The sequence below is a fragment of the Neodiprion fabricii genome, chromosome 2 (assembly GCF_021155785.1).
Source record: "Neodiprion fabricii isolate iyNeoFabr1 chromosome 2, iyNeoFabr1.1, whole genome shotgun sequence".
NCBI lineage: Eukaryota > Metazoa > Arthropoda > Insecta > Hymenoptera > Diprionidae > Neodiprion > Neodiprion fabricii.
The window spans coordinates 3600733-3615937 of NC_060240.1; the positions used below are offsets into that span (position 1 = coordinate 3600733).

Below are 15205 nucleotides of genomic sequence, written 5' to 3' on the forward strand. Positions count from 1 at the left end.
CGGCTGCTAGGTTCGGTTTAGCGAATGCCTTCAGGTTAAAACTACTTTTCTTCAGCTTTATTGATCAACAGGATTGATTTACACTTACGATAACAGGCTTAGCACTAAATATACCGCGATTGGCTCTGGATCTAATTTCACAGTAGATTTTGTGCAAGCCAGAGTTTATTGTTAAGGGAAAATCAATTTTTACTGTTCAATTGACGAATAGTTTACGGTGTAAAACCAAAGACATTGAAGAATTTAAAAATCGGAATCCGAATTTTGTCTGCTCCTCTTTATGTCTGATCGCATTCTCTTAGTTATCAGGCGTTCTCTGGCTGCCTTGAGGTGTCTTTTTCGCAACTTCTCCTCTGTTTCTTCTGTAATTTGAGGCGGGGGTTTAGCGACTTCTCTGATCATGGTTCTCAGCTTCTCTAAAGCGTCGGCTAGGTTTAGCTGCTGTGATCTAGTCACGTCCGATTTAATAATCAGGTCTCCTTCCTTGCTTATTTTCGTGCTATACTGAAAAATAAAGGTTTGTAAAAAAGGCGGTCATAAAACTTTGCGGAAATGGTATCGTCGTGCTCCTGTTCCAGGCTTCGGTATTCTTAACTCACCTTTTCTAACAACTTTGGCTTCAGCTCGTCGTTCAACCATCGAGCATTCTTGACGTTGAATCTCAGGTCAACTTTGGTGTTTACTCGATTTACGTTTTGCCCTCCAGGTCCGCTGCTTCTGCTGTAGGATATCTGGAGTTGATCCATCGGTATGAACCCGTTGAATTTCACATTCGGGTCTTCGGGTGCCTTGAAGTATCAAATATGATGTGCTAGTTCAGGTTATGTTTTTAGCCGGCATGTAAAATCGGCCATGCGAGTATTTCGAAGTGATTGCTATTGGAAAAATTAAACGAAATAGAGAAATATCAACACAAATTACTCACAAAATCGGGCGTGTAAAGCTTTAGGCTGCTTTTCGGATAGAGGTTATCCAGCGAGTAGGCACTTTTGTAAGACAACGTTCTTCCGAGGCCGCACACGTGAGTTTGATTTGTTATTTCGTTTTTTATCACCTTTACGCATTGCCTAGCGATGAAATTCATCTTCGTATTTTAATCCGATGTTTCGATAAATAATATACCTATAAATATATTAATCAAGTTCAATGCAGCTCCCTTCACCTCCAAGGTAATATTTATAATACCTGATCACCCCGCGCAGGTTGTGCTGCCTCATACGTTGAGCGGAAGTTTTTGGTACTAACAAATAAACAGAAACCGCCGCCAACCTCGCGATTGATAAAGACCCTGCTCACCGTGTTGAAAATGAGCGTGAAATCGAGAACGTCGAACTTAGAACGTGCTCAGTGCTGTGCAGTGACTGTGTGAATTGACAGAAAAGAATCAGGCATGCGGCGAATAAGGAGAAAAAGAAGAAGAAGGAGGGGAGATTTCAACGTGGAGATCAGAATTTCAATTTACCAGGTGAGTTCTTCATTGTAATTCGTGCCATAATCCATCACGCTGCATGCCTGGAAAATCTGAAACATTGAAGTGAATCAACGGAACAGTTTCCCAACTGAATCGTTGGAAAATCTGCAAAGGTTGGCATTTTTGTTAGCACAAGCGTAGGATCATTGGCTAGATAAACCCGATCACTCCTCAAGGTTTGTTTTTAAGAATTCTAAGCCACACATTCGGATTCTATCGTAGAATCGCGACTTGCAACAATTGAAAACCGCTGAATCTGGGGATAAATATGCGAAGTTGGTAAACTTGCAACATTTCTCCCGCGCTTTAACCGCGACAGCCGAGCATCGCCGGTCACGCCTTCGATATTATCGAGGATCGATTCGGCATTCAAATTTAAAAACCAGCTTTCACGTTTCTCGCTCGTTGAAATTACGCAGGCATATATCGTGATATCGTGGTTACTACAGCAGCGGAGTCGGTCACGAGATATTGCACAAGATTACGTTAAGTCGTGTAAATATCCTTGCGAAGTTCGTTTTTTAGATTGTGGCAGACAGATCACGAACGGACGGAAAATTCTTACATACTCGTCAGTAAAACAACATCGACGCAAGACCTCTTGATGGAAGAAAAAGTGAAACTCCCCTCGCCTTCGTATATACTTTTACTCTTTAAGCAGTCGTTTAAAGTACTTCCGGCATACGCCCCACGCAACAATTTACAGTTGTTCGTCATACGGAGACGTGAGCTCTTTGCCCGCTTTTCACATCGTTTGGGTAAACAGTAACTTCGTATTACGGTACAAAAATGCCATCGCGATTGGCGAGCGATTGATTATCGAGATACCGTAATCAACTTTCTAGAAAATATACGCAAACAAAGTTATATACAGGTAAATTTGACCGTTGTAAACGAATTAATAAATCTCTGACGTTATTTATTTATTTTTTGACTTCCTTCTCTACACCGGGCAATAAATTATGTATCATTCGCGTTTTCTAACGGACCGTAGCTATTTAACCTAGTTGATAAATGTCTCCCCTTTCCAATTCGTAAAACCTGGTGCAGCAGCAGAACTTTGGCCCACGTGTTGAGAAGAAAGTATTATTGTGTAGTTCAAAGTTGAGTTTTCGTAATTTACGGAAGAAAGTACCTCGGCGGTTGAAACGCACGAGTCTTGAATATTTCGAAGACAGTACGTTATAGACGCGAATATCCGCCACCTGGATATTTTGCGTTACACAAGAAGTTGAGGCACGCGCGCGTGACTGCCGGCCTAACTCGTGAGAAACAGAAACACAGGCTCGATTATACGCCGTTTTCAGCCAGAAGCCTGTCCGTCTGCACGTACGACGTGCACGCGTGTATTATACGCTGATATACTCACGTACAACGTGCTTCCCTTCTCGTACGGCAGAATTAAGAACGAATCGGTTGGACTGTCCCAGTCAAAAATTGGGCGGAAATGTATAAAATAGTTTGAAAAAAGCTCGAGCGATAAACGAAATCAGAGACAAACCGTAATGCTGGATTTTTTAAATGATTTTCAGGAAATTTTTTTTCGACTAAGATGAGCCGAGGAACATTAGAATTGGATTGGAAACGTCAGAGTTTGATTATTTTGAATGTTTTAATTGGAATTTCATTTTTTAAATTCGGGCGGGATTCAACTTCCGGAAACGCTTCGTTCTTTTACGAAGCAAAAAAGTTTCGAAGGGCTGGAAACCCGACGGCTCAAAGTTACGATGTAGAGAAATTCTGAAAAATAAAGTTTCGATGGAGTAAAATTCCGAAAATTAAAATATACTCGGACCGCATAGTATGCATACACAACGAGTGGGTGTAAAAGATGAGAAAAAAACCGAAAATCAGAATGACCAGGATTCTGCACCTTAATCAAAAACAAAGAAAGATCAAAATGGTGAAATTTCACCGAGCCAGAAATTTACGGAACTGAAAATCTTCGATCATTCGGAATTTCGACGTTTCAGATTTTTCAATTTTCTCATTCTCGCACTTTCGTAACTTTGACTTTTCGGAATTTCATCCCTCCCCTCCCGCCCCTTCGAATTGTTGTTGATATCATTGCTTACGTCGTTCGAGTTTCTTCATATTCATTGAAATTCCGTATCGCAACAGTAAGGATGTTGCCTCACCATTTCCGGGTATTATTCAAACGGTTTTTGCTCTTTTCCCTAACTTTTGACCGGGACGGTCCCGGTGGATTCGTCTTTAAGAGAGTATCACGCGCTTCCACGACTCGAGAGAGGTGGATCGAAACTCTCTACTGCAGCACCGCCAACCTTCTAATTTCCTCTGACCGTAGGTACTATAGCAATTAATGTTTCAAAGGTAACAATTAAAACTCCCGTTATTATCATCATTATCATAATTATCGTAAACGAAATATCACGTGAGTTAGGAAGATGAAAAGATCGCTTTATTAATAAATAATAGTTATTATGTCTTGTTCTTTTTTTTTTTTTTTTTTTTTTTTTTCGATCGCGGTTGATTATCGTGACGCAAGGTCTCGAATTCCGATACCGTCCTTCAAATATCGACATAAATTTTATATTCTAATAATGTATAGATAATGACCTACGTTCAAGCCCGAGGGATTTTAAAACGGGGAAAAGAAACGACGAAGAAACCAAACTAAACTAAACCAAACTAAACTTAACTAACCATGCGTTCCATTTAACTATCCTGCATGTGTTTCATTACTGAGCAAACATGCCCGACTTCCAAAACTAGTTCGCACATGGCGCGGGGTTAGGCTTAGACATTATCATCGTCTATTGGAACAGAAAGTTAACGATTTTCTTTCAAATCATTGAACAAACATCACGAGCGAAGAAGATGAGACGCAATGAAACTGGGTAACCCCTTTTACTCAAAATTGTGACATCTTTGTTCTGCTTTGCTTTGCTTTGTCACGTTCCATCCTGGCTCAAGAGAGCCAGAGAGAGAGAGAGAGAGAGAGAGAGAGATAGAGAGAAGAAAAAAAACCGTATCTTCGCAGAGATTGCGAATTCTAGGTCGCTACAACAATTAGACGGATTATCTCTGCAGGAGCCAATAATCCATTCACGATATTTTGTTCCTTGATTCGGTTTAATTCAAGGACACGCGTTATTATAGTTATAAACGAATCCCGCATTGCCAGTCGTAAAACTATTGAGAAAAAACAACAAAAATACAGAAATAATGGAGAAAAAATGGTAAAAAAAAAAAGAAAAGAAACACACACACACAAAAATGTCGGCAGGGGGGGGGGGGGGGGAGGGGGAGGGAACGAAGGTGGAACGAAAGATTCGAACGACGAACAAAGTTAAAAGTATGAAAAAGAAAAGAAGAAAAAATATATCTGGCGATATTCGATTCGCTTATCGATGAACTTTTTTTTTTTTTTTTTATTTTATTTTCTCTGTTCATTCGTCAAATTTATTTATTCGTTTTATCGCAACGAAGAGACACAATTTACTCAAGTTAATGTATAAAAAAATGTCCATTGCATCCCACCCTCCCTCCCTACCTCCTCCCCCAAGTTTTACTTTCCAATCTAAACCTCTCACGATAATTATCGGGTCTGGGGTATTTTTTTTCTTCTCTCTCTCTCTCTTTTCGCGCATATAACTTCCAGCCGCACGATAATTGTAACCGTTACAATACCGAGCACAGGTTTATTATATGACGTCACGGTGAGCGTCGTATTATTCATACATGTTATAGTGGTGACGGAACAATCCGCGGAAGCGAATGAATATTCATGATGTGGACATATATTTGTACATTATTACAATCTATTCGATCAGAGGTATCATTTCTTACAACTACACTTGCACGTTACAATATACGTGATACCTAGATACAAATACAAATTTACACTGAGAAAAATTTCATTCGTTACAGTAACTAGAAAAATTTAAAATTTGTCCAGCTTATCCTACGGAGAGATTATCAAGGTTATACCGTTTTTCGTTACAACTTACAGATGAATGTATGCAGACGTAGATTTGTAAACTTCGACAGACGTATAGCGGATACGTGTACGTATCGTGTAAAATAACTGCAGAGAAGAATTTTTCGGGTCGTTGAAACGCGCTTTCGAGCTGTGACTGATTAATTCTTTCCGTGTGCTATTGTGTGTATAGTATTATAATAAACCGATTAGAAAGGACAGATCTGAATATTTTTGTGACGCGTCAGGGAACCTTGATTTATCGTTCTCGTATCAGGAGAGTAAGTATTAATATTTTAATATTTAATAATATATGTATATACATATATACATATTTAATAGTTAATATCTTCGATCCATATTTAAATATTGTTTCGAGGCGATGCGGAGTTTGAAATGCGGGGAAATACCTTGTGAGAAATGAAGAAAAATAATTCTTACATGTCAAAGATAAATACATGCATCATCATCTTCATCAGCATCATTACTTATCGACCAACTAGGATGTTGTTAGTTACGTTGCGTACAAATCCTGCAATTTCAACTTCGCAGAAAACACTCGTATTTATATACTGTATAAATTGAAGTTTATTATTGTTTGTATATTTCTTTGTACAGAATTCGTTGACTGTTATTGTAATAATAATAATTATTATTATTGTGTGGAAAGAATTACACTTTCTATGAACGAAAGTAGAAGTGGGGAAAGAAAAAATTTGAATAAAACAGACTCTTCTCTCGTTTTCCTTTTCCGTCACAAATGATAAACCGTTTGCAAGAGAAAGCGAAAATTTCTCATTGAAATTCGATCACGGTTTTGTTCAATTTTTATTGTACAACGTGCGTATCGTACATACTCGCCATAACTTTAATCGATTTAGTGAAAACGATCGAATTTACTGCGTAAGAATCAGGTAAACTGAAAAATAATAATGAATTTTTCAATTACCCAAAGTCTACGACGATATGTAATGCAGTTTCAAGTTTTATTAACATTATTTTCTTTTTTTTTCTCTTCTATCGCATTTTCTGAAGATTCATCATTTCCGAAAATTTTTCATCCTTCCCGCATTGTGGCATTTATAATACGTGTATTCTTCTTTCTTCTTCTTCGTTTGCAAATTCTTATGTTTTTCGATGAAAATTTTTTTTTTGTCTATTATTTAATCGTACTATTATAACAATAAGTCGCTAAACGCGTGCGCTCGGAGCGTTCATGAGATTATAGATATTATCATACATTTATACATATATGTATAATATATGCGACGGTCGTCATGTGATTCTTGCCGAGGTGGGTCACGGCCTCGTGCGTGTAAATTTTATTATTCGCTTTCTTTCCTTATACCTCCTCATCTCTGCATATACCATACAAATTACGAATGCATACATCGATACATATATATATATATATATATATATATTATATATACCTATATACACCTACACTATGACATATGTAACTTTGTTATTATCACAGAAGTTAAAAAAAATTGCATTTTTTTTTCACGTAATTACTGCACAGAAGATCCCTGTACATAGTAGATATATTTATTATACATATGTAAAGTGAACGTAACGTTACAATAACAGTTTTGTGGCAAGAGTAAGGACCGGGACAATATCTTGAAACTTGAAAATCAACCGCGCATGCGCCAGATAATTAAATCTCATTGGCCGGCGAAATCTTCCCGCAGCGATATTCTTGTCCGCGACGCAGGCGGGCCAACCTGCGCAAAATGTGGACGTTTTGAATTTTCAAAGAGCGTAAGCGTTGAATTCCGACCGATCTTTGAAGAATCAACTTTCCGACCCGATGACAAATGCTTCCCAAACCTTTCCGAGTCACCGCCTCGATTATCCGAGATTCTAACCTCGAAAATTCGTATCGACCACATCGCCGGCAGAAAGAGTTTGACAGCTGAAAATTCGGGTTGGCCAGCCTGCACGAACGGCCGATAAAACTCGCGCATGCGCGGTTCATTTTCAAGTATCGACAGATCGTCCCGGTATAGATGTGTGATTATTAGACAGTGTCGATGATGCATTAGTAACGAATGTCATCACCTCCAACTCCGTCGTCTTCGTAGTTACACGTATTTTGATCCGGGTGTCGTCATTCGGCACGTGACAAAGAGCAGGCACGCAATTTCAGGCTAACATTATTAACCAATCCATATCCTGGATATATATGGCGATCCATCTGCCTACCTGATATTGTGCCTAGTCATAAATCACACGCGCTATATGTATAATAATAATAATAATAATAATAATAATAATAATAATAATAATAATAATAATAATAATAATAATAATAATAATAATAATAATAATAATAATAAATGTCTGTGAAGTTGGACAAAAATTGAAAATAGAATAAAAAGAAAAATACGACAACCAAAAATGCGCGCCCTTAATGACCGATCTTCGCAACGACGTCATAATTTTATAAATTTATTTTTAATCGAAGAGAGATGAAAATTAAATAAGATGGGAGATCTGAGAACTTGGTTCGAAGAATATTATACATATTTGTATGTATGTACGTGACGATACTTGCGTGGGGGAATTAACTCGTTGAATTGATGAGTCAATAGCTTTGTGAATTAATTACGGTTCACCTGAATTAATGAGAATTAACTGATGTATTCAAGATTATCGGAAATAATGCGAATTAAATGAGAAATAACTGAAATATGGAAGATTGAGTCAAGTTTATTTGAATTAGAATTATCTGTTTACAGAGAGGAGAAGAAAATTTAATAGAGTTATGAAAAAAAAAAAAAAATTTATTTGTAAACAACAGGATATAATACACACAGGAACGAATTGCAATTTTTCGAAACTGACTTGAAATAGAATGAATTATCGAAGATGATCGGAAAAAAAAAAAAACTTTTTAACTCACGAATTAAGTCGTATCAAATAAATTTATCCGAATGAAGAAAAATTAAATTTGAAATTTAAAAAAAAAAAAAAAAAAAAATTAAGTCGAATCACATTCGTGAATAAATTCAATTTAATTCAAATAAAAAATTTATCGTTTCATTCATATCTCGAGTTATTTCCCCCTCCGATAATTGAAAGATTACTTTTAAAATCTTTCGGAGAAATATTTTTGATTAAAAATTCGTAGAAGTGATCGATTTTCGGTAAATAATCATTCACCTTGACCTTATAAAACCAGCTATATGTAGTGGAGGAGAAAGAAGCCGGGACAGATCGTTGACTCTAATAGCTGGCGGATAGTCTCCTCTTCTGAACTCACCTTTGCCTCTTCGCGATATTGCCTCATCGGCATTCGAGATTCATCCTCATCCTCATCTTATTGTTCCAGGATTGCGCAAAAGTGCATTTCTCAGAATGCTCGGCAATCGGCCACGCAGATCGCTCAATGCCGATCATGTTTTAAGTTAGCTTAACGTTTAATCGCAACGATTCACGCGTTTCCAGCTATTTTTTTTTTTTTTTTACCGCCGTGCAACTCGCGAATTGTCTGAAATTTATTAAACCGCAATACAACGAGATAAGTATGCTCGTATAATTTCGAATATTTAACTGTTGATTCAAAGTCGTTCTAAAATCGAAAATCAAGTCATTTTTGTAGAGTTGTTTTAATTCTAAAAAGTTATATCATTTTTTTTTTTTTTTTTCATTTTTTTCAAAGATCTTTTCAACCCTCCCCGATTCATCCAGAGCTCCTTAAAGGATCATATTTCGATAATGATCGCTGAATTTTTGAAAATTATGAAAAAAAATACATAAATTCTACGGCCGAAACCAAAAATATTTCAAACAAAATCGAAGTGGGCAGGAAAAACGATAATTTTTTTCATTGATTTATGTAACCAGTCAATAGAGTTTTTTTTAGGTTACTTTAATGCGTTCTTTTTGAATTTTCAGGGCCCGAGAAATCTTCCCAAAATACAATAAGAATATGCAGGTTTTAATTAAAATTCAGTATTGAAGAGCCAAAATGATTAACTAAAAAAAAAAAAACAAACAAAAGATTATGAATTTTGAATTCGTTCTTGAATTTCAATTTTAATATGTAATACAGATTCCGGTTGTATTAAGCAAGATGTACTGAACCATGTGCCTTCAGAAAAAAAAATCAAAATCATTAAAAAAAAATGTATAAATAAGTTCGAAAATTGATAACAAATTACCGGTTTGCCTGCCCCTCACTTCAATTTTAGTTGGAATATTTTTGGTTTTGGCCACAGAATTTATGTGATTTTTTTTTTCATAATTTTCAAAAACGTCGCAACCACTGTTAAAATATTATTAGTTAAGGAGCCTTGAGGGAGGATACGAGAAATCTGACGAAAACGGTAAAGCTTTTCAGAGCTGAAACAACAACATAAAAAATTGCAGACCAGATCCAAGAAGGTGAGAGTTAGATCCTAGTCAAATTGACGTGGAATGCCCCATATAGATGAAACAATTCTCATGCCAAAATAAATTTTCGTCGAAGGTTATTTATTGCAAACATAATGAAAAAAAAAAAACGGGAAAAAAGAACACTACATATCGAATATTGTACATACATAAATAAGGATTGCAGAAAGCCCGAAGCGAATTTTTCGCGGATCCGCTGATGGACAGTCATTATATAGACACTATAACGTAGGTTTGAAAGGTCTTTGTATAGACAGATCGGCTTACGGAATGTGCTGATCAAACTTGCGCAAGAAGCGTGATGAACGATCGATTCCGCTTCCGGAATCACCGTCCGTCATTTTTTCGCTCAAGCTTGCTGCACAGCCGGATAATTGACCGATGCCATTTGACCTTTATCCGCATGCAGACACCAGGAAGGAAACTCACAGAGGTATAAAGTACAGAATATGGGAGCTACAGGCTCTCGTAAAAGTGGAAGTCTCTCCCTACTAGAGAGAGAGAGAGAGTGAGAAGACGAGAGATAAATCGTTCTCGAAAAATTTTTGACCGCTACTGAAAAAAAATTGTCGTAAGAACTGGAGGAGGTAGGAAAATATTTAGAGGTCGCTACCGATTGTTGTAATATTCTTCTAATCAAGCATGTAACATAATCGTAATTTGTTATAATCGTCGTACCTTGGTTACGTTTCATGGAAGTCTTGATAACACCGGGACAGTCTCTTGAAACTTGAAAATGAACCGCGCATGCGCGAGTTTTATCCGCTGTTCGTGCAGGCTGGCCAACCCGAATTTTCAGCTGTCAAACTCTTTCTGCCGGCGATGTGGTTGATACGAATTTTCGAGGTTAGAATCTCGGATAATCGAGGCGGTGACTCGGAAAGGTTTTGGAAGCATTTGTTATCGGGTCGGAAAGTTGATTCTTCAAAGATCGGTCGGAATTCAACGCTTACGCTCTTTGAAAATTCGAAACGTCCACATTTTGCGTAGGTTGGCCCGCCTGCGTCGCGGACAAGAATATGGCCGCGGGAAGATTTCGCCGACCAATGAGATTTAATTATCTGGCGCATGCGCGGTTGATTTTCAAGTTTCAAAAGATTGTCTCGGTACATCGAATTACATACATTATGTAATATATACTTATACTTTGTGTATAATACGTACAGACGTACCTTTATCATATTCCATCTTAAGTCATCCACATATCGACGTATGCGTGAAAAATAAGGTGGGTAGAAATGAACGGTGTGCCGACTTGTGAGAGAAACGTGAAGTTCGCCGCCTCTCACCTTTCTGCTACGGCATTATAGTTATAGGTTGGTATTACATGTATACGTTCAACGTACAGCCAAGGCCGTTTCTACAAATCGCGAATTTATAATCACGTGATGGACTTTAGAGGGAGGCTGGAAGCCTGCATCGTGATCCCGATACTCCTGTATATAAGGCGTTCCACGTTAAATTAGCAGCCCGTCTACCTCATCCCTTTAGATTTTTATCATTTCTCAGTACGATGTTTCTACCAACTCAAAGCTGCCTCGGGAATTTTTTCCAGATTTACTTCAACCGGTGGTGAAATTCATAAAAAATGGATAATTAATTCCTAAAATGTCGTTTTTATAAATTTGAAAGAAATCATACTCATTCTACGATACGATGGGATCTCAATATTTATTTATTTTTTTTTTTTTCTATTTCGCAAGTTTTGGGTTTTTCCATGTCACAGTTGGAGTTTTTTGTTTTTTCTTCGTTGAAAAAAAAAAAAAGCAAATGTTGAGATCCCATTGTCGAAGGCGATGCTTAAAAGTCACATTTTAAATCATAGAATCATTGCGAAACTTTTCAGATTTTTTAAACTGGCCTTTTCGGAATTGGTTTTTTGATTTTTTTCTGTCAAATTTCACCGGTGGTTAAATTAATCTGAAAAACAATTCCGAGATCCCTTTGGATTGTTATAAACATGATATTAAAAAATAATCAAAATCGAAGGGGGTGAGGTACATGGGCTGTTGATTTGACGTGGAATGCCCCATATAAATATATAGTATAATTCTACCGATCGAAGAAGACCATCTTCAAGATAGATCCGGTTCTCTCTCTCTCTCTCTCTCTCTCTCTCTCTCTCTCTCTCTCTCTCTCTCTCAAGTCAATAGATGACGACGTCATTATGACACGACTTCGTTATTTCTATCGTCGCGTTTTTGGCGGTTTTTTATGGGTATAGAAATCACGTGGCACGATTTTTGGAAAAACCCTCGAAATACATACGAGGTATTCCATCCCAAATCAACCTGCGTCTGACCCTCACAATAGGCGTTTATTTATTTATTTATTTATTTATTTATTTATTTTTAAGAACCTGAAAACCCTGCAATTTTCGAACGAACAGCCGAAGAAGAATTCTCGCGAAATCTCTGTTGAAAAACGAGAATTTCGAGACCAAGATGAATGCGGGCAAGTTTTTGGTTTAGAATCTACGGGCGAAACGACTAATTAAAAATTGAGAAAAAAAAAACGAATAGAATAAAAAATTTTCGTTTTCTTTCAAATTCATATTTAATTCGATCTCTACCATTTTTTCATCGCTCGTTTCGCCTGTATCGTCTGAACCAAAAGCTTGCCCAGTTGCGTCTTGGTCTCAAAATTTTCGTTCTTCAGCAAAGAATTCGGGATAACAATTTGAAATCAATCGATTCGGACTGTTCGTTCTGAAATTGGATTTTCGTGTTTTTCAATGCAGTAAAAATCAGCAGTGAAAGACGTTTTTTTCCAGACTCTGAAGCATATTTAAAAACTCAAAAAAAAAAAAAAAAAAAACAACGTGAAACAAAGAACAAAAGCAAACCGACGACGAGTGTCACATGTAGGTTGGTTTGAGATGGAATGCCTTATATATACATATATCGTTTTTCATTCTTCGTCTTTTTTTAAAAACCTTCCAAAATATATATATATATAAATACATACATAAGTAAATTAATACACGTAACGAATTTTATTTTTATTTTATCACCTCGCAATGTGGATGTACGTATGTATAAATAATACAACGATGTATTAATAATTATAAATTTTCTGCGATTAGGCGTATAACATCATATACGTACGTATAAGGATGGCTTTGGGCTTCGATCTGCGGCGATGTAAACCAGGAAGCATTCATTACAAGAGTATTACGATCAGCATCGTCGTCGCGTTTCCAATCGATTTACTTTTACGACTGCGGATAATTTCACATATCGTCGGCATACATTATACGGTATTATATACACCAATAATTTATACGATATCGATGAGCGATATCTAATCGTTGTTTTATTTTTTATTTATTTATTTATTTATTTATTTATTTATTTATTTTTTTTCAAACACTTTGCTTCCATCGTTCTATTCAACTTTTTGTTTTTCTTTTCTTTTCTTTTATTTTTCTATTTTCGTTCCGATCATCGACTCTTTCGGGTACAAATTATCGTCACATTATTTGTACAGACAAGTAGTATTTTTTTCTTTTTTTTCTTTTCTCTTTCCGTCGCGAGAGAAAAAAACTGGAGGCTCCGTACGCGCGTACCTCTAATTTTTTTTTTTTTTTTTTTTTTTTTTTTTTTCGACAGGAATCTAACGTCGAATTATATGTTCCTCTTCCCCTTTCATCGTTTTTTCCCACCACAGTTTAATTTGATTTTATTTCTACCGCCTCAACGTAATATCGAAGCGCACATTTCTACAGGTCGACGACACGTAACTGCATCGTTCTAGACCTTCTTCTTTTTTTTTATTGAAAAGTTTAAAAAGTCGCTTGTATTATATATATATATACGATACCGCGAAGATGTATATATTATGTGTTGAGGTATAACCGCCGTATAAAATATTCCATCTTCGCACAGCTATATATCGTGTATAATTTATCAGTCCGATTAAAATTCCTGAACGATGATTCGAGAATTTTTATGTTGCCACGTACCGGGAAACTCGCGGCTGCTGTGTTTAATATTATATGTAATATTATAGTATAGTAAAGCACGGAATTGAATATTTTGGAAAATTTGTTAATTTATCAATATTTCCGCTGTGGAAGTTGTTCCACTGTATGCAAAAACAGTTTAATCGGGAGAGAAAATATCAGTTATTGAAACGTGTATATATGTATATATATATATATACATACGTAGGAGAATCGGAAGAATTGTATATCTGTTGTACCAATTTGATGAATGGAGCTTTTATATAAATTAATAACGAACTTTCTAACGTCGGATGCTTATACACCGTACGCCTTCGTTCTTCATACCGCGATATATTTTATATTATACCTCATTTCCTTACATACGATATATATACACACATATATATATATATATATATATGTATACTTTATGTACAAGGTAAGAAAGAAAGGTAAAAGTATAACGTTGTACGTACATAATTGAGAGAAAGGTAGGTATATAATATATATATATATATACAGGCAATGTATATGGGCGTACATTATGTACAATACACTCGAGTGTTTTATGATATTATACGTGACACTAACGAATTAAAAACGACAATTAGAGATATTAACGAACGATGTATTAATATCATCATATACTATAAATATATCACATCCCTTTGTCAATATTTCATCTCTGTATACAGCATATTTTCGTATCCTCTAACATATAAAATAAATAAATTATATAGATATTGATGTATAATTATATTATTACATAAATATCTACACTACCATTTTTGCTATATTTATTATACGCCGATAACTCGAAAGTTCCATAAATCGCATATAATATATGTACAACGAGATTAGTGTCCAAAGTATGTTATTTTCCTCTTCTTCTTCTTATTCTTCTTTCTTTCTTTTTTTTTTTCATCTCTTTCTCTCCCCTCAGTCTACCTGGCAATAATCGCGATTGCAATAAATAAATTCGTCATGAAAAGAGAAGATGGAAAGAAAATAAAAATAAAAATTTCGTTCGTCATTTATAAACATGTGTAAAGAATTTATGAGTTACGATGTATTTAATCGATCGTTCGATAAAATTTGGTTTGACTTTAAATGATGAAAATTTTTAATTAGAAAATTATCCATTCTTTGTTACACTGTAGTGTAGTTTTGATTTTTTTTTTCGATTTTCTCGAGACATGCGTGTACCGGCATATCAAATAATTGTCAAGTATGTAAAAACAGGGGTGAAATTTTCCGACGAAACGATTGCCGCTGTTTATTTTTTGTAAAATCATTCATACATTGCGAGAAAAAATGCAAAAAAAAAAAAAAAACGACACGCATACGAAAATGAATATAATATCGAAGAACGAACGTTAGTGCGAAGAGAAACGTGGAGAGAAAATTAAAAACAAGAAAAAACAAAACGAAAGTGCAAGAA

At 35.9% G+C, this 15205-nt stretch overlaps 1 protein-coding gene across 1 annotated transcript; it reads right to left on the reverse strand.

The window, feature by feature from the left end:
* Positions 1-35: 35 nt before the first annotated feature.
* LOC124176290 (peptidyl-tRNA hydrolase ICT1, mitochondrial) lies at positions 36-1181 on the reverse strand. The gene is made up of 3 exons (XM_046557388.1): positions 926-1181; positions 600-788; positions 36-504 (listed from the first exon to the last, which is right to left on the reverse strand). Exons 1-3 carry the CDS (start codon positions 1082-1084, stop codon positions 244-246), a joined length of 609 nt encoding a protein of 202 aa, XP_046413344.1. The 5' UTR covers positions 1085-1181; the 3' UTR covers positions 36-243.
* Between the last annotated feature and the right edge of the window lie 14024 nt (positions 1182-15205).